This window comes from Xenopus tropicalis, chromosome 2 (genome assembly GCF_000004195.4).
Source record: "Xenopus tropicalis strain Nigerian chromosome 2, UCB_Xtro_10.0, whole genome shotgun sequence".
NCBI classification, from domain to species: Eukaryota; Metazoa; Chordata; class Amphibia; order Anura; family Pipidae; genus Xenopus; species Xenopus tropicalis.
This window is the reverse complement of record NC_030678.2, coordinates 66881387-66906056: the sequence shown is the minus strand read 5'-3', so window position 1 is coordinate 66906056 and position 24670 is coordinate 66881387. Positions and strand designations below refer to the sequence as shown.

Below are 24670 nucleotides of genomic sequence, written 5' to 3'. Positions count from 1 at the left end.
GTCTGTTGCAGTTTGCAGTTTCCATTCATCCAGTTTATTTGCCAAGGATCTAGCATTAGAAAGTCTCGCCTAGCACCGCTAAATTAGCTTTTTTGGTGGTAATTAAGGATTGCTTTGTATTCCAATTACGAGATCTTCCTCCCTTCCCCCTTTTCCCTCTTTTTGACTTTCTCAGAGCCCCTAGGGATTTTAGCAGTTGGAACACAGCAGGTTTTATTCGTAATAGCTCCTTAGGGACAGAGGTGTTTATGCTGAGAAGGGTCTCTTTTGTGTACTTAAGAGTTGTTATCATTTGGACAGTTGACTACATAGGCATCCTGCTGAGATCAAAGGGAGGCTTGCAAAAACTGTGTGCTTCTAAAAGTCAGGGAGATTCAGCCTAGCTTTTTTAAAACAGTTCAAATGTTTCCAGATGTAAAATTATAATAGGATGCATTAGAGAGAAATTGATAGATGGCACAGGTGACGAAGGCTAGATCTATTGAGCATTAATCCAATGGCTACTTACAGGGTTAAATAGCAGCTGAATGTCGAGGGTTTCACTGTCTGGAGTCAGTTTCCAGCAGGCTGGGATGTTGCAGTAATGGGAGACTTCAAAGAAAATATCAGTCCATATCAATCCTTTTGACATCTTGGCAATCTGAAATGATCCGTGTATTCTGATCGGTCCCTGTTGTTGCCAGAGGTGTCATGAATAGGATTCCATTGAATTATGGGTTCTGTCTATGCACAAATGTGCCAGATTCTGAGACAAGGTTGGAGCTTAGGAGAGCAGCAGCCAGCATGGGCGCTCTCCATGAAGTAAAAAGTAAGAATAAAGCTAGTATAAAGTACGCTCACCCCAGAAAGCCATATACTTTTGGAAAGTACACATTCTTCCAAATCTAAAATTGATACCTATGTCTTTCTACTCTAAAGTACCAAAAATCATCTCCAAAAATCCCCTCAAAGCTTCCATTTTGCAGCATCTTATCTCCCACATAGCATTAGGTACCAAGATAAAACTCCCTGAATGTGAACGCCAGGGGTCTACTGAACAGTTTGATACCAAATATGTATAGGTTTACTCAAATATATGGCATGTAGGGGCCCCAATGGGAAAATACCCCATATGATCTGTAATTTCAGCTCCTGCAAAATCAACACATTTACATCCTTTATGTGGGATAATGCTACAAAAAAAGTACACTCACCCCAGAAAGCCATATATTTTTGGAATGTACACATTCCCCCGAATCTATAATGGGTACACATTTCTTTTTACTCCAAAGTACCAAGCCGCAAAGCTTTCCTGTTTGCCGATTTTTATGACATTTCAGAAAATTGCATAAAAATGTTGCAATTTGCCGCATTTATCTCACACAATTTCTTGCACACAGAGGCAAATCACCCCAAATAGAAACACCTAAGCTCTACTGAACAGTATGATGCCCAATATGCATAGTTATACCAAAGTCTGCAGTATGTACTGACCTCAAAAGGAAAATAGCGCATATGGATTTCTCACCTGCCAACTCAGCTTTTGCATACAGAAGCCCCCTGACAGCGTGTTTTGTGCCGTAACACCCCCTAACTATACAGAGACCCCCAGAAAACCATATCGTTTTGGAAAGTACACATTCTGACAAATCCAACATCGGTAAAGTTATTTTTCTACACCAAAGTTACACATGGCAAAGCTATGCTAAAAACAGATCAGGAACACTTAGACAGCGATAAAAATGCAATAAAACCACAAAAATTGTGCAAATTAGTGAAACAACAAAATAAGTCACACAACAGCGTAATTAGTGGTCACAATATCTGATCCAATAGTCACGCTGTCATAATAAACAGTTTTTAGGGAAAAGAAACTAAAAACAAAGTGGTCAAAAACAAAAACAAAAAAAAAGTGTTTGTGTATACATATGTGTACATGTGTAAAAGTTGTGTGACAGTGTGTAAGTGTGTATATGAGTGTATATAAGTGTATATAGGTGTATATAAGTGTGCAAAATGAAAAAAACAAACAAACTGGAAAATTGTGTGCTGTATGTGTGTGTGTAATTGTATGTAAGTGTGTGTAAGTGTGTATAAATGTGTATAAATGCAAAAAAAAAATCACCCTTACCTGTCTTGAAGCTTGCCTGGTCCTGGTGCAGCAGTGCTGTCCTCCATGTCGCAGGAACTCAGTGGGCCGGCGCTGGGGGGGAAGCAGGAAGTGGTACCAAGCAGCAGACGTGATGCGATCGCGCCTGCTGCTTGGGGGTCGGCCCTGCCACGATCGCATTGCAGGCCCGACATGACAGCCCCCCTGGCTCGTTGCCCAGGGGGCTGTCATCGCTAAAAGCTCTATCTTTATCTGCCAAACAACGTACGGCACACGTTGTTGGCAGATAAAGCCCTTTAAAGGCTTTAAAAGGGTTAAAGTGGACCTGTCACCCAGACATAAAAAGCTGTATAATAAAAGCCCTTTTCAAATTAAACATGAACCCCAAATTCATTTTTATATTAACACATGCAAACCCATTATAAAGGCCTTTAAAAATCCCAGCTGTCAATCATATATTGCTTGCCCCACCTCTATGCCTTAGGCAGAGAGGCGGGGCAGACAATCACTTTAGCTTTCCGTTCAGCACTACCTAGATGTCACTGCATTACTCACTTTCCCCCTCCCTCCTCATCATCTAATTGTGTAGCCAGTGCAAGGGCATAGGCATCAGGCCCCCCTTTCTGGCACATAAACAAGCTTTTGGCATGAATCAAAGTTTGCCTTCATAACAGTGTCCACAAAATGGCAGCTGCCTGCTGGCTGTGATTGAGTAATTCCAAGACAGAAGGAAACAAGAATTATATTATTTATATAGCGTAAGTAACGTTTATTTTGATTAACTAACAATATAGAAAATAATTCGGAGTTATGTCTTGGGGTGACAGGTCCGCTTTAATCATGCTCCAATCCTATCCTGTCTAGACTACTGTAAACTACTATTAACCCTTACTCCCCATCTCTCCCCACTGTAGTCTGTATTCAATTAAATTTTGAAGTCCTTAATGTGGCTTCTCATAAAGTAACGTATAAGAATGAATAACATCTGTCATACCACAAAATACCACTGTTGTTTTCACCCTTAAACCTTTTTGCCTTGCTGCTCCATACATTTGGAATGCCATCCCTGAATTCCTCCAAAGAGAATCTCCCCTCAGTAACTTTAAAAATAAAATCAACGACTACCTCTTGAAGCACTCATCTAATATTATGGCACTTTTAGTGCAGTGACAACCAATGTAAACTGTATAACTCAACTTCCTTCTATTTGAGTCTGTAAGTCAACCATACCCTTAGATTTTAAGCTCTACAGGGCAGGAAACTCCTTCCTCCTGTCTCTTAACATTTAATCATTAAAGTAACTATACTTTGTACTCATTTTTAGTGAACAATGATTTTTTCTTATTATGCCCAATTCATATTCTAAATACTACTACATAATGTTGGTAATCGATTTTGTGAATTAACTAAATTAATTTGAATTATTTGAAGTTAATGCTGCTTACTAACATGCTAGTGACTGGTTAAAGCAACTGCAACAAAAAAAAACAACAAAAGGAAGATGTATTTTTTTATTAACAGTTACTTTAAGAGTAAACGTTGTTTATTTAACCTACATAGTTACATAGGGTTGAAAAAAGACCAGAGTCCATCAAGTTCAACCCATCCAAGTAAACCCAGCACACACAACCCACACCTACCAATCTATACACTCACATACATAAACTATATATACAACCACTAATACTAACTGTAGATATTAGTATCACAATAGCCTTGGATATTCTGATTGTTCAAGAACTCATCCAGGCCCCCCTTAAAGGCATTAACAGAATCTGCCATTACCACATCTCTAGGAAGGGCATTCCACAACCTCACTGCCCTCACCGTGAAAAACCACCTACGCTGCTTCAAATGGAAGCTCCGTTCCTCTAATCTAAAGGGGTGGCCTCTGGTGTGTTGATTGTTTTTATTGGAAAAAAGAACATCCCCCATCTGCCTATAATCCCCTCTAATGTACTTGTACAGAGTAATCATGTCCCCTCGCAAGCGCCTCTTTTCCAGAGAAAACAACCCCAACCTCGACAGTCTAACCTCATAGTTTAAATCTTCCATCCCCTTAACCAGTTTAGTTGCATGTCTCTGCACTCTCTCCAGCTCATTAATATCCTTCTTAAGGACTGGAGCCCAAAACTGCACTGCATACTCAAGGTGAGGCCTTACCAGGGACCTATAAAGAGGAAAAATTATGTTTTCATCCCTTGAGTCAATGCCCTTTTTTATACAAGACAGCACTTTATTTGCTTTAGTAGCCACAGAATGACACTGCCTGGAATTAGACAACTTGTTATCTACAAAAACCCCTAGATCCTTCTCCATTAAGGAAACCCCCAACACACTACCATTCAGTAGATAGTTCGCGTTTATATTATTTCTACCAAAATGCATAACTTTGCACTTATCAACATTGAACCTCATTTTCCAGTTTGCTGCCCAGTTTTCCAATTTTGTCAAATCGCTCTGCAAAGCGGCAGCATCCTGCATGGAACTTATGGTTTTGCACAATTTTGTGTCATCAGCAAAAATAGAAACAGTACTCTCTATGCCCACCTCCAGGTCATTAATAAACAAGTTAAAAAGCAAAGGACCAAGGACTGACCCCTGCGGTACTCCACTAACCACACTGGTCCAATTAGAAAATGTTCCATTTACCACTACTCTTTGTAATCTATCCTTAAGCCAATTCTCTATCCAATTTCAGATATTATGTTCTAGGCCAATATTCCTTAAAGGAACAGTAACACCAAAAAATGAAAGTGTATAAAAGTAACTAAAATATAATTTGCTGCTGCCCTGCACTGGTAAAAGTTGTGTGTTTACTTCAGAAAGTCTACTATAATTTATATAAATAAGCTGCTGTGTAGCCATGGAGGCAGCCATTCAAAGGAGAAAAGGCACAGGCACATAGCAGATAACAGATAAAACACTATTGTATTCTACAGAACTTATCCGTTATCTGCTATGTAACCTCTGCCTTTTCACCTTCTTCCAGCTTGAATGGCTGCCCCCGTGGCTACACAGCAGCTTATTATATAAGTTATAGTAGTGTTACTGTAGCAAACACACCAGTTTTACCAGTGCAGGGCAACAGTGCATTAAATTTTTATTACTTTAAAGCTCTTTCATTTTTTGGTGTTACTGTTCCTTTAATTTGATTATTAACCTTCTGTGAGGTACTGTATCAAACGCTTTAGCAAAGTCCAATTAGATGACATCAACTGCCATTCCAGCATCGAGGTTCCTACTCACCTCCTCATAAAAGGCTACTAAATTAGTCTGGCAAGATCTGTTACGCATAAAACCATGCTGGCACAAACTAATAGTATTGTGAACTGCAATGTATTCAAGTACCCTATCCCTTATTACCCCTTCCAAAAGTTTTCCTACTACTGATGTTAGACTAACAGGCCTATAGTTTTCAGGCTGAGAACGGGATCCCTTTTTAAATAACGGCACCACATTAGCAATCCGCCAGTCTCTCTGCACCATGCCAGACCTCAATGAATCCTGAAAAATTAAGTGAAGAGGTTAGGCAATCACAGCGCTCAGCTCATTTAATACCCTAGGATGAATCCCATCCGGTCCTGGACCTTTGTTTACCTTTACATGTTCAAGTCTCTTTTGAATTTCCTCCCGAGTAAGAAAAAACATGCTTTTAAAGCATTCAAGTTAGCTGGGACAGCAGAAACTTTCCTCAGGTACAAAGAAGCAAATAAAGCATGCAAAAAAGCTATCAGGCAAGCTAAAATACACATGGAAAGGGATACTGCAGCTAGGAGTAAAAATAATCCAAAATTAGTAGCTAAATTACTAGAACTGGGCATATTAAAAGTGAAGCCTTCATTATCTGGCTCAGATGCATAGATGAAAAATAAGAGTTCAAAATTTCTGCTTTTTCCCCATTCTCATCAACCAACTTACCCCCCCCCCCCGTGATAATAAGGTTCCCACCCCTTCTTGCTTCATTTTTTTACTATTCACATAATTAAAAAATAATTTTGGATTCTTTTTACTCCTATCTGCAATATCCCTTTCCATTTCTATTTTAGCTTGCCTGATAGCTTTTTTGCATGCTTTATTTGCTTCTTTGTACCTGAGAAAAGTTTCTGCTGTCCCAGCTAACTTGAATGCTTTAAAAGCATGTTTTTTCTTACCAACCTCGACACTAACACTTTTATTCAGCCATAAAGGTTTTGCTTTGCGATGCCTCTCCTTGCTTACCAGGGGAATATACTGTTTACCTGCAAAGCAATGTTTTAAAGATGTTCCATTTTCCTTCTGTGTCTAACACCATGAAAAGCCTTTCCCAGTTGACACATTGCAGAGATGCCCTTATACTGGCAAAGTCTGCACGTCTAAAATTGAGCGTTTTAGTTACTCCCTTATAGAGCTGTCTCTGCAGCATTAACTCAAAGGAGACCATGTTGTGATCACTGTTCCCCAAATGCTCACCCACACAAAAAGAGATGAGTTCATTATTATTAGATATCACCAGGTCCAAAATAGAGTCATTCCTAGTAGGTTCTTGAACCGCCTGAAATAAAAAGTTGTCATTTAGCATATTTACAAACCTACTAGCTTTTTCTGACTTAGCCACCCCATTACTCCAGTCAATGTCCGGGTAATTAAAGTCCCCCATAATAACAACTTGACCCAGTTTTGAAGCCTCCTCCATTTGCACCAATAGCTGGGTCTCATCCCCCTCATCTATACGGGGTGGTTTATAGCATACACCAATGATCATTTTCTTTGTGACCTTCAGCTCTACTGAAATTTCTACCCAAAGAGATTTGACGTTTTCATTGGTAATGTCTTTATTACATGGCTTTATATCTGACTTTACATAAAGACAAACCCCTCCACCCTTTTTAATCTCTCTGTCCCTCCTAAAAAGTGTATAACCATTTAAATTCACAGCCCAGTTGCATTTATCATCCCACCAGGTCTCAGTGATACCAATTAAATCATAATTTTCAATACATGCAATAGCTTGCAGCTCCCCTAATTTACCCGACAAGCTTCACGCATTAGCCAGCATGCAGCGGGGATTACTACTTCTCCCTCTGATGTTTACATTAGCTAATGGAGAGTTAGAGCTAAGGCAAATATTAGACTGTTTTCCTTGTAACGGAAGCTCCTTATCTGATGAACTATATGCCCCCTCACTCCTCCCCCACAACCCCCTGCCCCGTCTACACTAACTTTCTTATAGAACTCTAGCTCACCCACCCCTTGTCTAGTTTAAACACTCCTCCAACCTCTTAACCATTCTCTCCCCTAGCACAGCAGACCCCCTTCCATTGAGGTACAATCCATCACGGCTGTATAGATTGTACCCCAAGGAAAAGTCAGCCCAGTGCTCTAGGAACCCAAACCCTTCCTTCCTACACCAAGACTTTAGCCACGCATTTAGCTCCCTAAGCTCCACTTGCACGTGGCACCGGCAAAATTTCCTTTGCTTAATCTTAGAGCCTAGATCCCTGAACTCACTCTTTAAGGTCCCCCACCTACCGTTCATTTTGTCGTTAGTACCGATATGTACCAAGACAGCCGGGTCATGCCCAGCCCCTCCCAATAATGTGTCAACCCAATCAACCACATGCCGAACCCTGGCACCAGGAAGACAGCAAACTATCCGGTTGAAGCGATCCGCTTGACAGATTACCCTGTCCCCTATAACCACCATCTGTTTAGGCCTAGCTCTGCTCTCCTCCCCACCACTACTAGAGAAACTGGTCTCCTGGCTGTTAGAGAGATCAGCCTCATCTAGAACTGCCAGTCCAGAGTTCACACTCTCATCTTCTTCACACAATCTGGCAAATCTGTTGGGATGCACAAACCCTGGAGCAGCCTCCTTTTTCCTTTTCCCCACACTAGATTTTCTAACTGTCACCCAGCTTACTGCCCTATCATCCTTTCGTTGTTCCCCTCCCCCCATACTATCTGACCCCGCTAGCTCTTGTTCAGTAAGCAAGAGACTTCTCTCAAGATTGTCGATTGAACGCAGTGTTGCAACTTGTTCCTCTAGTGCTCTAACATGAGCTTTTAAAGTGACAATTCGCTCGCATCCACAACAGAGGTATGCACTTAGGAACTGTTGTTCCACAACTGCATACATGTGGCAGGCTGTGCACTGTGTCAGACCTTCAATGTTGCTGCCACTCATTCTCCCAGTTACAAGAACAGTTAAACAAAAATAGGTGAAAGGACTTGTAGTAAATACAAACTTAGTACCTTGTTTTTAACTCCCTTAGTGTTTAACTCCTGAGTTTATAACTCCACTTACAGAGCACACACTAACTCCGGAGTTTATAACTCCACTCCATCTAATAAAACTAAACTCATCTTTAACATTTGTGTGGGTGAACATTTAGGGAACAGTGATCATAACATGGTGTCTTTTGAGATAATGCTGCAGAGACAGCTCTATAAGGGAGTAACTAAAACACTCTTAGACTTTGCCAGTATAAGGACATCTCTGCAATGTATCAACTGGGAAAGGCTTGTCACAGAGTTAAACACTAAAAGAAAATGGAATATCTTTAAAACATTGCTTAGCAAGTGTACAGGTCAGTATTTAAAGCATTCAAGTAAGCTGGGACAGCAGAAACGTTCATCAGGTACAAGGAAGCAAATAAAGCATGCAACAAAGTTATCAGGCAAGCTAAAATAAAGATGGAAAGGAGTACAGCAGCTAGGAGTAAAAGGAATCCAAAATGATTTTTTTAATATGTAAATAGTAAAAAAAAAATGAAGCAAGAAGGGGCTGGACCCTTATTCTCACAAGGGAATCAGTTGGTTGATGAGAACAGGGAAAAAGCAGATATCTTGAACTCTTATTTTTCATCTGTCTATACAACTGAGGAGCCAGACAATCAAGGCTTCCCTTTTATAGACCCAGTCCTAGTAATGCTGATGCATGGGTCTACTGATGCATGGGTCTACTGATGCATGGGTCACTCAGGGGGAAATTGAAAAGACACTTGAACATGTAAAGGTAAACAAAGGTCCAGGACCGGGTGGTATTTATCCCAGGGGTTAAACGAGCTTAGCGCTTAGCCAAACCTCTTAACTTATTTTTTCAGGATTCATTGAGTTCAGGCCGAAAGACTGGCAAATTGCTAATGTGGTGCAGTTGTTTACAAAGGGATCCTGTTCTCAGCCTGAAAATTATAGGCCTGTTAGTTTGACATCAGTAGTAGGAAAGCTTTTGGAAGGGGTAATATGGGATAGAATACTTAAATATATACATTAAAATTACACTTAAATACATTGCAAATCACAATACTATAGGTTTGTGCCAGCATGGTTTTCTGTGTAACGGATCTTGCCAGACTAATATAGTTGCCTTTATGAGGAGGTGAGCAGGAACCTCAATGCTGGAATGGCAGTGGCTGTCATCTACTTAGACTTTGTTAAAGAATTTGATACAGTACCTCACAGAAAGTTAATGATAGAGTTTAGGAATATTGTCCCAGACAATAATATTTGTCTGAAGGATAGATTACAAAGAGTGGTGGTAGTTGTTAGTGGAGTACTGCAGGGGTCAGTCCATTATCCTTTGCTTATTAACTTATTTATAATTATAATTTATAATGACCTGGAGGTGGGCATAGAAAGAACTGTTTATATTTTTGCTTTTGATACTAATTGTGCAAAACTATAAGTTCCATGCAGGATGTTACCACTTTGCAGAGCAATTTGACAAAACTGGGCAGCAAAATGGAAAATGAGGTTCAATGTAGACAAGTGCAAGTTAAGCACTTTGGTAGAAATAATATAAATGCAAGTTATGCACTTAATGGTAGTGTGCTGGGGGTATCCTTACTCTAAAAGGATCTAGGGATTTTTACAGATAACATTTTGTCTTATTCCAGGCAGTGCATTCTGTGGCTACTAAAGCAATTAAAGTTCTGTCTTATATAAAAAAGGGCATTGACTCAAGGGATGAAAAATTTTGCCTCTTTATAGGTCTCTGGTAAGGCCTCATCTTGAGTATGCAGTGCAGTTTTGGGCTCTAGTCCTTAAGAAGGATATTAATGAGCTGGAGAGAGTGTACAACTAAACTGGTAAAGGGATGGAAGATATAAGCTATGAGGTTAGATTGTCACGGTTGAGGTTGTTTTCTCTAGAAAAAATGTGCTTGATAGGGGACATGATTACTCTGTACAAGTATATTAGAGGGGATTATAGGCAGATAGGGGATGTTCTTTTTCCATAAAAAAAAACAATCAGTGCCCCTAATCTACCCATTAGATTAGGGGAACAGAAGTTTCATTTGAAGCAGCATAGGTGTTTTTTTTACAGTGAGGGCAGTGAGGTTGTAGAATGCCCTTCTGAGCAATGTTGTGATGGCAGATTCTGTTAAGAGGGGCTTTGATGAGTTCTTGAACAAGCAAAAAGCACAGTATCCAAAGGCTATTGTGTGATGTTGGTATATATGGTTTATGTATGTGAATTTATAGATAGGTCAGTATAGGTTTAAGTATGCTGGGTTTACTTGGATGGGTTGAACTTGTAACTAAAGCATGTTCAAACTTTCTTACTATGTGCATTCAGTGTAAAAAATATTGTAAAATACTGTAAATAGTGTAAAATATATAATATATCTGCATGAGTAAAAGCAAAATAAAATTTACATTCATATACAAGAAATAAAAACACATTCACTGCAAATATAATTTCTTATTTGTTAATAAGGAAAACTCATGTGAATAAAAAAAACTTGAATACCTGTGAAAAACTTGAATATCTCGAGTTGAAAATATGGCTTGACTTTGCCTAGGGTAACTCTCATTGACTTCTGTAGAAACTTGCAAGCTTTTTGACAGCGAATTTTAACATTCAAGTTTTTAAACCATAATTCGAATTAATGAAAAATAAACTTGACTGTTGATAACTTTCCCATACACATAGGGGCAGATTTATCAAATCACGAGTTCGAATCCTGAATGGGAAAAATTCGGATTGGAAACGAAAATTTCTGAAGATCGCAAATATCACGAAAATGCTTACGAAAAAATCAGTATAGTCATGATAATATCGTATTGGTGATCCGAAAGTCACAAAATTTTCGTACCGTACAATTGTAAACAGCGGTAAAACCTTTCTGATTTTTTCGTGCAAGCGTACGAAAGTCGTGCGGCGTACAACAAAATTGTGTGGACGCCCGAAAAATTTGGCTAAAATACGCTCGGAGCGTTCAAATGAACGCTCCAACTGTTCGTGCCTTTGTAAATGTGCCCCATAGTGTAGCAGTGCCAACTTCATGTTTAAAGCCTGCCAATACACACCCTGGCCACTGTCTCTTCCAGCTCTTGCCATCAGGGAAGAGATATAGAGCATTTAAAGCCAGAACTAATCGTCTGAGAGACAGCTTTTATCCAAGAGCAATTATGGCTTTAAATATGTAACAGTAGACTGATATTATCTTTTACTATGCCACTGCTTTGAGTTGTTGCTTGCTTCTTTTAAATCTCGTTGTTTACTATGTGACAATGACAATAAAGATATATTCTATTCTATTCTATAAGTATATAAATGTAGTTCCACCTTCATTTGTATTAACATGTATTTATAAAGCACCAACATATTACACAGCACTCCACAATAAATGGGTTTATACATTGGACATACATACAGTAATTACTTTAAAGCAACTATTAACCAATACAGGAGGTAAAAAGAGATCTGTCCAAAAAGCTTACAATATATAAGGATAGGGGTTGAGGCACATGGTGTGGGATTGGACAAGATCAGAATTAGCAGCCTACTGAGTTTGTGCTACACTTAATGAGGGTAACCCTCTCTAAATAAATGTTCCTTTCAAAAAATGATCTTTTGAAGGAAAAAAATTGGGAGAAAGTCGGACAGATTGTGGGAGTGGATGTCAATTTAATGTTGAATGCCCAAATACACATGGCAGGATATATGTAGTGCTAACTTTATGTTTAATGCCCCAGACCATGTAGCAGCACGAAAGCAGAACCAACCGCTATCACTGCTTCCACTTTTCCAGCCCCAGTTACAGCACTGAGAACATGGTGATATTAAATCATCCTCAGTTGCTACAGTAACTGCTGTAGTAAAAGTATGCAACTTCCACCAGAAAGTCGGTAGGGCAGCAGCTTTTAGAGGCCTGCAGAAATTTCCAAATCATCTGTAACCCCTATTTGGCTGTAAAAACAGGCAGCGCCAGCTAGAATTAGTTTAGAGCATGGGGTACATAGGACTCTCCCCCTCAGATGGGCTTTCACTAAGTGGAAATATCCCGGAGTGTAGTGCCACTGCAACTCACTGATGTGGTGTGCAAAGTAAATTAGGAAATTATGGACGGCAGAAGGTTCTTGCTGATGAAACAATGCAACTGGGTTTATTTATCCAAGACAAAGTAGTGCACAGGGTTAGATCATACTCAAATCGAGGAATTAGCAGTAACACACTCTGAGGACAACAAGAGAGGATGCCCACCAGCTTATCGACCTTTAGTGAATCAACCCTCTGGTCAGCACGGCACCACTATGGAGGGCAGTCTGGATAGATACCTCAGTCCTCAGGATGAATACCTTAGCTCAGTGCTGTCCAACTTCTGCAGTGCCAAGGGCCGGAATTTTTCTAGCATACATAGTGGAGGGCTGCTAATGGAAGCCAGTTTTGGCCACTCCCCTTTTTTTAACCACACCTATGTCAAACCACACCCATGTTATCACAAGAGCTTTTAAGACCTTACCCAGCATAAACCCAAATGGTTGGTGCTCACTGTGGGGATATCAACCATCATTAATATGTGAAAGAACGATATTATGTCATATTGGGACACACCCTTAAATCCATATGCCTCCTCCTCCCCCGTGCATAGCACAACAACCCCCAGCTCATGATTACACACCTTAGGGACTATTAAATGGCTAATTCCAACTGCTAACAAACTCCCAGAACAACCCCTTGCCAGGTTCACCTCCCACAAGCAGCATAGGGCAGGAAGAGTATTGGACACCACACACAGGCAGCATAGGGCAAGCAGAGTATGGCACACACAGGCAGTACTCTGCCTGCACTATGCTGCCTGTGTGTACCATACTCTGCTTGCCCTATGCTGCCTGTGTGTGCCATACTCTGCCTGCCCTATGCTGCCTATGTGTGCCATACTCTGCCTGCCCTATGCTGCCTGTGTGTGCCATACTCTCCCTGCCCTATGCTGCCCATGTGTGCCATAATCTACCTGCCCTACCCTGCGTGTGTGTGCCATACTCTACCCAATGCTGCCTGTGTGTGCCATACTCTGCCTGCCCTACCCCACCTGTGTGTGCCATACTCTCTCTTCCCTACCCTGCCTGTGTGTGCCATACTCTACCTGACCTTAGCTGCCTGTGTGTGCCATACACTTCCTACCCTTAGCTGCCTGTGTGTGCCATACTCTGCCTGCCCTATGCTGCCTGTGTGCCATACTCTGCCTGCCCTACCCCACCTGTGTAAGCCATACTCTGCCTGCCCTACCCCACCTGTGTAAGCCATACTCTGCCTGCCCTAAAAAATATTTAGATGGTATGATATTGAAGGAGAAGTCACAGACATATTTGTAAGAAATTGGCAACATGGAAACCATTTCTTTAATGACATATGTTGTGAACGTGTAACTGTTTGAATACAGTATAAAAAATTTAGGACAATAACCATGTAATTGCCAAGCAAAAACCACTTTGACTGCAATGTAATTTTGCTTTCCCATTGACTCTGGTGAAATTTCACGGTTTTGCTATTTATTTTTTTTTTAGTTTTAATCAATTTTTTGGCAAAGCACCACAGATTTGCTCATTACTATTGCGGAACACTTACACTGAACAAAGGCTGAAAAGAAGAAAAGAACAATTTTGATTACCTTGTAAAGTAGGTAGCGGCATCAGACTCTGAATCTTGAGGACGCAGTGCATCATATACATATTTTAAATCCCGTAGATCTGAAAGTTCTGGAATCCCACAAGACAGCATCTGCAGGGAGAAGTGAGAAATTAGTCATAGCCTATATAGATCATATCATAACTAAAGTCCAGTATTATTCTTTTCTTTTTACCTTGTTTTTATTGAAGTTTATACATAATTAGACAAGTGACAATATAACAATACTACTAGAGTAGGCAAAAGTACAGATAAATACATCAACATGTAGATTAATATTTAATTATCTATTGTTTTCTGTTTAGGATTAAGGGATAGAGCAAATTATTACAGCTATGAAGAAACGTGTTAAGTAGCAAAGAATAAGCAGAATGTGTAGCAGTAAAGCAAGTGTTCATACTCAGGAGTTACATATACATTTGTGGATTCTTTTCTTTTCCACATCTTGCAGAGTGTCTAGGTGTGCAGACAAAGTTTTTATAAAAAAAAAAAAAAAAATTTTTTTTTTAAACTACCATATCTAAATCTGACCGCTTCTTGTAAACAAGGATCTCAGATATGATAAAATATCTTTCATACTGGGGTATTCTTCTTTAATCCAACAGGAATATGGATTTACAGACTGCAGCAAATGCAAGGTAAAAAAAAATAGTTTTCACTACTTTATGAAAATCAAGTAAAGCAATATGGAGAAAAATTTTGATATGTTTAAAATATTTCTTGTAAACATTCATTGAAGTTCATTCCACATAGCCAGTATTTTAGGGCAATGCCATAAATAATTTAAAATGGTTATGTTGAGTTCTTTATACTTAGGACAGATAGACATCAGAATTTTTTTAATAGATTTGTTGGTCTCTACAGCTTTCACATTTAATGCATTTATTATAATTCTTAATAAAATAAATACGTTGTTGAGGGGAGACAATATCATCTAAAAATAATGACTATATATTTAGTTAAATTCTGGAAAGGATGAAAGTCTTTTTAAGCGGGTTGAAGAATTTAATTAGATATAAGGATGACACCTCAATAATTCTCTGGAGCAACTCAAAGAAGAATAGTATTACTTTAGTTGGAGGAGAATTGACATGCACTCCTTGGTCCACTAAAACTTGTCTATATTATAGAGATCTTAAAACAAAAAAGGACCTTTTTTTCGTTTTAAGATATCTATAAAAAGACAAATTTTAGTGGACCAAAGAGTGCGTGCCATTTCTCCTCCAATTTATACACCTGGACAATATAATTTACGGGGTGAGCTTATCATCACTTCATTTGTAATTAGCTTTGGTGGAGAGCCCGGAGATTATACACCTGTGCTCACATTCATTATTTGGGAGCCGTTAAAAGGGCTTTAGAAAGTTTTCATTAACTTTTTTCCCCCCTCCTGTTAACGCATAACTGAGCCACTTACTATTATTTTTTTAAGGATTGATGTTAATAGCGGGTTAAAGCGGTTTTACTTTGCTGTAAATTCAAGACCACATAAGAGTTTCAAATATGTAAATTTATCACATAAAAAAGTGATAAATTCCCAGGAAAGAGGATCACCAAAATCTGCAGTATGTTGTGAAATACTTTTCTTTTTCCCAGTACGAAATCAAAGATTTTCTCTACAGTTTAGAAAAAGAACTTAAAGGAGAAGGAAAGGCTAAGTCACTTGGGGGTGCCAAAATGTTAGGCTTACCTTGTACCCTGGACTGGTGCCCCTGTTAGGAGGAAAAAGCACCAGCCCAGGGTACTTGTAGTAGTGAGCGCTTCCTTCTTCCTTTTTCTTCTGCCGGCGAAATCCGCGGGCCGGCGCGTGCGCAGTAGAGTAAAAAGCCGACTTTCTTGTTTAAGTTCGGCTTTTCACACTACTGCGCATGCGCGCGCAAGCGAATAGGAAGTAGGAAGCGCTCACTGCTACCCCGGGCTGGTGCTGTTCTCTTCGTACAGGGGCACCAGCCCGGGGTAAAAGGTAAGCGATCTAAGTCACTTGGGGGTGCCTAACATTTGGCACCCCCAAGTGACTTAGCCTTTCCTTCTCCTTTAAGTTCAATGGTGACAAAAAGGGCAAATTAAGTAATTGTGTTGGGTTGAAAACTGTTCTTCGACTTTGGCTTATTCTTCCGCTTCTTATTCTAAACGCTACTCCTCCTATAGTTTTAAGGGTACAACACCCAAACTCTCCACACTTCTTCGCCCTATAGCGGAGCAGGTTACTTGTGCTTTTCTAAGCGATCCGGACCCCCGTATTTTTGTGGCGCCCCTCCGAACACTCCAATTTTTCCATTGACTTTGACTGGGAAGATTTTCAAACTGCTGCCACACTTACTGCTTTGAAGCTACAGCCCCCAAACTTGAATAACATAATAATGGGGTCACCCCAAATGAAACAGCAACATTTATTGGATGACCCCAAAGTGGGAGGGGCCAACAACAGCCAATCAAATTTCACCCATTGACTTTAATGGGGAAATTTAAACTGCTGCCAATCTTACAGCTTTGAGGCTACACTCCCCAAACTTGAAATACATAGTCATGGGGTCAGCCTGAATGAAATTATGATGATTGTTGAATGCCCAAAAGTGGGTGGAGCTGTGAACAGCCAATCACAGTAATAACATCAGGGGTTCCCAAACTTTGCAGCGTTAGGCACCAGGTAACTGTGGTTCAAGGTAAGAAAAAGTGGGCAGAGCCACCAACAGCCAATCATGGTTTCCTATTGACTTTCAATGGGGAAATTTAACCTGCTGCCATTCTCACAGAATTAACACCAGGTTGCCAGGGTTCCCAAACTTTGCATAGTCAGTCACTGGGTGACTACTCATTTTAAGTTTTTTTGTAGTTTTTTAAGTGGGTGGAGCCACTAACAGCCAATCAGATTTTACCTATTGACTTTTAATTCAACCTGCTGCCATTCTCACACTATTAACACCGGGGTCCCCAAACTTTTCACAGTTGGTCACTAGAGGACTACAGTTTTAGTTTTGAAAAGTGGGCAGAGCCACCAACAACCAATCAGATTTCACCTATTGATTTTTATTGGTTTGTTGCCAGGGTTCCCAAACTTTACACAGTCGTACTCAAGGTGAAAAAAAGTGGGTGCAGCCACCAAAAGCCAATCACATTTCTTTCAGTAGGGAAAACAATGGCCATGTAACTTTATAATATGTTTTATACAGTTTTATGGAGATTTCTGACTTATAGATATATATATAGATCAAAAACTCAAAGCAGTAAATTAGCAAATTTCTAAAGCACTACAGCAGAATATGCTGTAGAGTCCTTTGCTTTTTAACTTGTTTATTAATGACCTGGAGGTGGGCATAGAAAGTACTGTTTCTATTTTTTGCTGACGATACTAAATTGTGCAAAACTATACATTTAATGCAAAGTGATTTGAAGTGCAAAGTTAAGCATCTTGGTGAAATAATATAAATGCAAGTTATACACTAAGTATGTGTGTTGGGGGTATCATTAATTGAGAAGGATCTGGGGATTTTGGTAGAACAAGTTGTCTAATTCCAGGCAGTGTCATTCTGTGGCTACTAAAGCAAATACAGTTCTGTCTTGTATAAAAAACGGCATTGACTCAAGGGATGAAAACACAATTTTGCCTCTTTATAGGTCTCTGGTAAGGCCTTACCTTGAGTATGCAGTGCCGTTTTGGTTTCCATTCCTTAAAAGAGAAGGAAAGTCTAATAAAGTGTTAATCTCAAGCTGCAGGCATACCTTCAGTTCTCTCAATAGTGCCCTTAAGTCTACCCATATTTCTCCTGTTCACATGATCAGAAGCCTCATAGGAAAAAAAAATGCTGAGTAAACTGGTAAAGGGGATTTAAGCTGTAAGGTTAGACTGTCAACATTGGGATGGTTTCTCTGGAAAAAAGGCGCTTGCGAGGGGACATGATTAACAAATACATTTAGGCAGATAGGAGATGTTCTTTTTTTTCCCATAAAAATAACCAGTGCACCAAAGGCCACCCCCCTTTAGATTAGAGGAACAGAACTTTCATTTAAAGCAGCGTAGGTGGTTTTTCACAGTGAGGGCACTGAGGTTGTGGACTGCCGTTCCTAGTGATGTGGTGATGGCAGATTCTGTTAATATCTTTAAGAGGGGCTTGGATGAGTCCTTGAGCAAGCTTAGTATCCAAGGCTATAATGATACTAAAAGCTACAGTTAGTATTTATGTTGGTATATATGGTTTATGTATGCAAGTGTATAGACACTTCAGTATAGGTTTGTGTGTGCTGGATTTACTTGGAAGGGTTAAACTTGATGGACTGTGGACTTTTTTCTACCCTATAGTTATATAGAGGCACCCAAATAAAAATATTTCAAATGAATGTAACCCCTTTTTGGCTATATTAGTCAAAATGTCCAGCTAGGATAGAGCATGGGGTACACGTGACTCTCTTTCCATAGGATGAGACTTTGCAAAGTGGAAGCATCTACACCTCCCACTGCAATGTGTGTGTGAAAAGTACAATAATTAAGCAGGCAGACACCAGGAGCTCTTGCAAACAAAAGCTAACAGTTTATTTGTCCAAGACAAATGATGATAAATGCAGGGCAAGTCAATTCACACCAGTCCACCAGTTTATCATCCTCATTCACAGTTTAGGCAGGGTAAAGACAACTAACAGAGTGACAGGAGGTAAATCCACCGGTTTAATACCTCTCTTATAGAGTTTTGGCAGGGTTAAGACTGACGTAGTCCCTGGCACTTCTGTGTCCCTAAGCTAAGGCAAGTAAGCCTGTAGGAGACTACTCCCTGACTCTCCTCTCCTAGGTGGAGAAAGAAAGCTGCTCTTTCTAGATACACTTTGTCTGACTCACTTTCCTAGAAAGTGCTCTGATATTAATTAACTTGTTTTTTCTTTACCTCATTCACGGGGTCCCTGCTCCCCAGCTTCATTAAAGGTACTTGTCCCCTTAGGGCTTAACCTTCTGGGCCTTGTGGATCCCAGGCTTCCTGGAGACATCCACTTAGGTCAGATGCTACAGGCCAAGAAGAAAGAACCACCCCTTTCCTAACACAATATTAAAGTGTGGTAGGGTGTGGTCTAGCCTTGGGTCAATAACAACCTATTGTTAACCTATACCAAATAGATACATTAATCCTTGCCTAGTGACAAGGAGAAAGAAAGGGTAGAGTTTAAAACCATAGGGGCAGGGGGGCGTGGCCATGACAGCGAGCGGAACAGTCGCATAGAAAGGAGCTCCGTAACGGGAACCCAGTTTACTTCTTTGTAAGCCAGCAACAAACTCTCCTGAAACATTCTGCTCAATAACCTACTCACCTTCGGGATGCCACCTAAATTGGTTAAGAAGCCGACACAAACAGAACTGCAGTCGTTTCTGATGAAAAACAAGGCGGCAGCAAAACAACAAGATGGCGGCGCGCAAGCAAAGACGGATGCGGTCGCTCAACTACCAGAACAAACTTCTGCCTCGCAATCACCCACGGAATCAGAAGTCGATCAAACTTCTGAAGGTGAGCCTTTAACTGTGCCTATTACTGAAAAAACTATGCGACTCCTGCTAGTTGAATTCAAAGACTCTATCCAATCTGATATCATGGGGGCTAGGGTCCAGGTAGCTGAAACTAAGGCAGACGAGGCAATTAACTCTTATGCTGTTCTTTCTGATACAGTCACAAATCAAGCGGAACAAATATGCTCCTTAAAGAGCAAATTGGCAGATCTTGAGGACCGTACCCGCAGAAATAATTTGAGAATTAGAGGCATACCAGAGGAAATTTCTCAAGAACAATTACAGCCATATATCTGTTCTCTTATTCAAACTTTTTTACCACAACTTACAGCAATGGAAACAAAAGTTGATAGAATCCATAGATTGCCTAAATCAAAGTATGCACCTCCAGAAGCACCTAGAGACACAATTGTCAGGATTCACTTTTTCACTACTAAAGAGCTATTAATGCAAGCAATCCGGGGGGGTAATAATGTCCCCAAGCAATACTCATCACTTCGATTTTTTGCTGCCTAATCCGCATATACTTTAACGCAATGAAGGGAATTTTCCCCAATAACGGCAGTCCTACGCAAAAAAGGTATCCCGTATCACTGGGGTTTCCCAGTACGCTTGATTGTTCTCAGAAATGGGGTTCACAAAGCATTTCAAAGGCCAGAGGAGGCAATCAAAGCTATGCAGGATTGGAACTGTACGATTGAGGAGATGGACACCACTGCTCCTAAACCTTCCAAAAAAAGATCACTAGATTGGTCTACCGTCTCACCTAGGAAGGAAAAGTTGGCTTTACGTTCGGCACCTACCTGATAGAGTAGAAATTTATGCTAATAATGTTGTGCAAAATTTTCTATAAAAAAAAGCGTTTCTATATGTTTGACTGTTAAAATTGCTTATATACAGAAAGTTATTTCATCCTTATACATACTTAGTCTGTTGCGTAATGAATGTCACCTACTATATGGTTATAGAGACCTCAACTCGAAAGGTTGGCAGACTATCTGATTTTATACTGCAGGGGTTCCCGAAACGGGGAAGGTCCAGGAGACCACCTTTCTTCTATTTTAAAGTATATAATTTTAGTGTGTGCCTTTTTTTATTTGATATCTGTACTAGGGTTCACTCCCCAATAGCCGGCTGAAAAGTGCAGCCAGTAGGCACAGTTTGGCAGTTTGCCCTTACCAGCCTTAGTGACTTGACAAGCCCTTAGAGCTGTCATTAGGTCTTTTCTATTTTCCCCCTTTCTTTCTTTTCTATTTACTACACACCTAGCCTTTCTTTCCCTCCCCCCCCCCCTTTTTTTTTCTCCTCCCTTTTTCCCCTGCTTTGTCCCTTCTCTCTACAAATATTGTGATTTACTAAATTAGGAGAGATCAAGCTATTATGCACTCCATATCTCCTCACTTAATGTTAAAGGACTGAACAGTCCTCAGAAACGGAAACTGTTATTAAACTGGGCACAAGATTCAAAAATAGATATATTATGTATCCAGGAAACACACTTAGCAGGCAAAGACCACCCTAAACTTGTCTCCAGACACTTTAATGAGACCATCTATGCCAATGCTCCTGTTAAAAAAAAATGGAGTGGCCATTTTATTTAGAAAGTCCCTTCCCATTAAAGTTATTGAGACCCAGGTAGATAAGAATGGTAGGTTCTTAATCGTTAAATTAGAGGTTTTCTCCCAATCATACCTACTATTTAACTTGTATGCCCCAAACTTTCACCAAATGTCTTTTATAAACAAACTTTTCAGTAGAGTTAAACAGGAACCTGAAATGAAACTCCTAATTACAGGAGATTTCAATCTGTCCCCTGATCCACTGATAGATAAAGCGCCAACTCCAAAAGGCAACGCATTAAGAGCTTAAGGCTTTTTTCTCCGCTATAAAACAAACGGAACTTTTTGATGTTTGGAGAGCAGCCCATCCTTCGGAGCGAGATTATACTTTTTTTTCTCATGTACACTCTTCCTATTCCAGGATAGACTTAATTCTCACTGATAGGAACACTACAGTAAATGGTTAAGGCTTATATAGGGGTTGCCACTTGGTCAGACCATGCCCCAGTCAGATGTTTTATTGAGCTTCGCCAAATTCCTAATCCATCTTATAACTGGAAACTAAATAATACATTACTACAAAATAAAAATCACGCAGAAAAAATAACGAAACTAACTGAGGAATATTTTGCTTTAAACTCAACTTCAGAAATTTCTAATGACCTACTTTGGTGTTCATATAAGGCCTACATTAGAGGTCATTTAATAGCTATAGCTACTAGAGAGAGGAAAAACAGAAATACTAAAGCTGCAGAACTACTTGCCAAACTTGCTGAAACCTCAAGGCAACATAAGCTGCATCCTACTAAAAGGCTGGCTCACAAAGTGGCATCCCTGAATAAAGAAATTAATGTTATAAATATGGAAAGAGTGGCGCACCAAATTTTATTGACTAAGCAACGGTATTATATTGAGGACAATAAAAATGGCAGATTGCTGGCTAGTAAATTAAAAGATGCAAGGGCAGACAATAGAATTCTATCTATTAAAACAGTAGATGGAAGCAATATATCCAACCCAAAACATATAGCACAAGAATTTGCTAAATACTATTCTAAACTATACAATCTAAAAGATGACCCCTTAACCCCACAGCCGCATTCAAACTCTATTAATAGTTTCCTATCGAAACTAACATTGCCAACATTATCCGATACTCAATCTGCCCATCTTAATGCTCCCATAACACAAGAAGAAGTGATCTCCATAATTAAATCACTCCAAAATAATAAGGCCCCAGGACCGGATGGGTTCTCAAACAATTTTTAAAAAAAACTATCAAGTTCTTTAGCTCCCCAACTAACTAAATTGTTTAACTCCTTACATTTATCACAGTCACCGAGAAAATAACTTTTCCAAGCCACTATAACGACCATACCAAAACCCAACAAAGATACTACAAAAGTAGAAAACTATCGCCCGATATCCTTACTTAATTCGGATATTAAGATTTACGCAAAAATTTTGGCAAATCGGTTAAACCCAATTCTAAGAGGTTTAATTTCTAATGACCAAGTTGGATTTGTTCCCACAAGACAAGCCCCAGACAATGCAAGAAAGGTAATTAACATTGCTATTAGTGCTAACCAGACCAGATCCCCATGCTTGCTAGTTGCATTAGACGCAGAAAAAGCGTTCGATAGGGTTTCCTGGCTTTATTTGCGAAAAGTATTGGAAAAGTTCGGTTTCTCAGGTACCTTCCTAGAACACGTCCTTACCTTATATAAATTTCCATCGGCATCAATTCAAGCTAACGGTCAATCATCTCCCACTTTTACACTTTCAAACGGCACGAGACAGGGTTGCCCCTTATCACCTTTAATTTTTGTCCTATTAATGGAGCCGCTGGCAGAAGCTATAAGACAACACCCACAAATTTCTGGTTTCCAGATAGGTAAAAAACCTTATAAAACATCGTTATTTGCAGACGATATAATCTTAACGCTTACTAACCCATTAGAATCCCTACAGGCACTGTTTCAACTACTTAATCAGTTCTCAGAGATTTCTTACTATAAAATCAACACAACTAAAACTGAAGCCCTACCAATCTGGATCTCCCAAAATACATTAAACGAATTGAAAGCATCATATAAATGTATGTGGCAGCAATCTGTTATTTCGTACTTAGGCATAAAAGTTGGTTTCTCAGTTTCAAGTCTGTAATTCTAATTTCAATCCTATGCTAGGAAAAATAGAACAATACTTTAAAACTTGGGTTTTCAAAGAAATCTCATGGTTGGGCAGATTATCTGCTATAAAGACTATGATACTACCTAAAGTACTATATCTATTTCGGACAATACCGATAAGGATCACCAATAACTATTTCTCACTACTACAAAAGCTGATATCGAAATATATATGGAAAGCCAAAAAACCCAGAATCCGGACGGCAGCACTCTCCAAAAGCAAAACACAAGGGGGCCTCGGTTTCCCCAATTTTAAAAAGTACTATCAAGCTTCCCATCTAAATTTTATCCAACGACTCTTCACTACATCAAACCAACCTCAATGGGTACTTCAAGAAAAAAATCTAATCACGTCAACAGACCTTTACCTTGATGAACTTATATGGATACTACCACAACTAAGGCTAAAATCCATTAAGCCTTTCCCAACATTCCAAGCTTCAATGAAGGTATGGGACTTATATATGCATTCTGACCCTCTGACCCAAGGTTTCCACCCTAATTTCCCTCTCTCTGCGTTTAAAGGGATCATACCAGATTTCAACCCTCACTCATGGGTACAAGCGGGAATGACTACATGGTCTAACGTACTGATTAACAACCAATTTCCCACATTCGGAGCTCTGCAAAGAAAGTGGCATATACCTACAAAGACATTTTATATCTATCTTCAACTCTCCAGCTTTGTTAAAGCTAACCCATACTGTACCTCGAAACAACTGTCTGCTATTCAACAAAAAATCTCCTCAGCTACTATGTCTGCTGCGCGGATCTCTCATTTTTATGCTGCCATTAATGATCAAGCCTCTAAACCTCCTGACTCATACCTGGTAGCCTGGGGAAAAGAGCTAAACATGACAATAGATCCAATAGACTGGAACATTGCATTCTCACTGATCACAGCAACAACCAAGTCAGCCAGACTATTGGAATCCAATATCAAGCTAATTTACCGTTGGTACATGGTCCCAACGAGACTACACAAAATTTATCCGCAAACATCAACCAGCGGATGCTGGAGAGGTTGTGGTCCTGAAGGCACCTTTACCCATATCTGGTGGGACTGCCCCAATCTGCTCCCGTACTGGAATCAGGTATTCGATTTAATAAACACTGTTATTAGCACCCCAGTCCCGAAAACACCGCTCTCTGCTTTACTAAATTTAGACCTTGATTCTCTGAAATTTGCCCAAAAAAAATTGGTGGTACACTTCCTAGAAATAGCTAGACTGTTAATCGCACAGAGATGGAAATCAGACTCTATTCCAGGCATGAATGACATGGTAAACCTATTAGACTTAACTGAGAAATTTGAATTCTTTGATGCTAGAAACAAAAATGCTTTAAATTCATATGATAAAAAATGGTCTTTATGGAAAAGGTATAAGTCTGTTTAAAGATGCCTATAGAACTCTGGTATATAAATATCTCCTGGTTCCTTTTTCTCTCT

At 39.7% G+C, this 24670-nt stretch overlaps 1 protein-coding gene across 1 annotated transcript in view; it reads right to left on the bottom strand.

The window, feature by feature from the left end:
• The window catches only part of pik3c2b (phosphatidylinositol-4-phosphate 3-kinase catalytic subunit type 2 beta), a 318516-nt gene that overhangs the window by 40100 nt on the left and 253746 nt on the right, over nucleotides 1–24670 (bottom strand). Inside the window, exon 12 of the mRNA XM_031896848.1 lies at nucleotides 13968–14077. Within this exon, the coding sequence (XP_031752708.1) occupies nucleotides 13968–14077 (110 nt within the window). The remainder of the gene's footprint in view (nucleotides 1–13967; nucleotides 14078–24670) is intronic.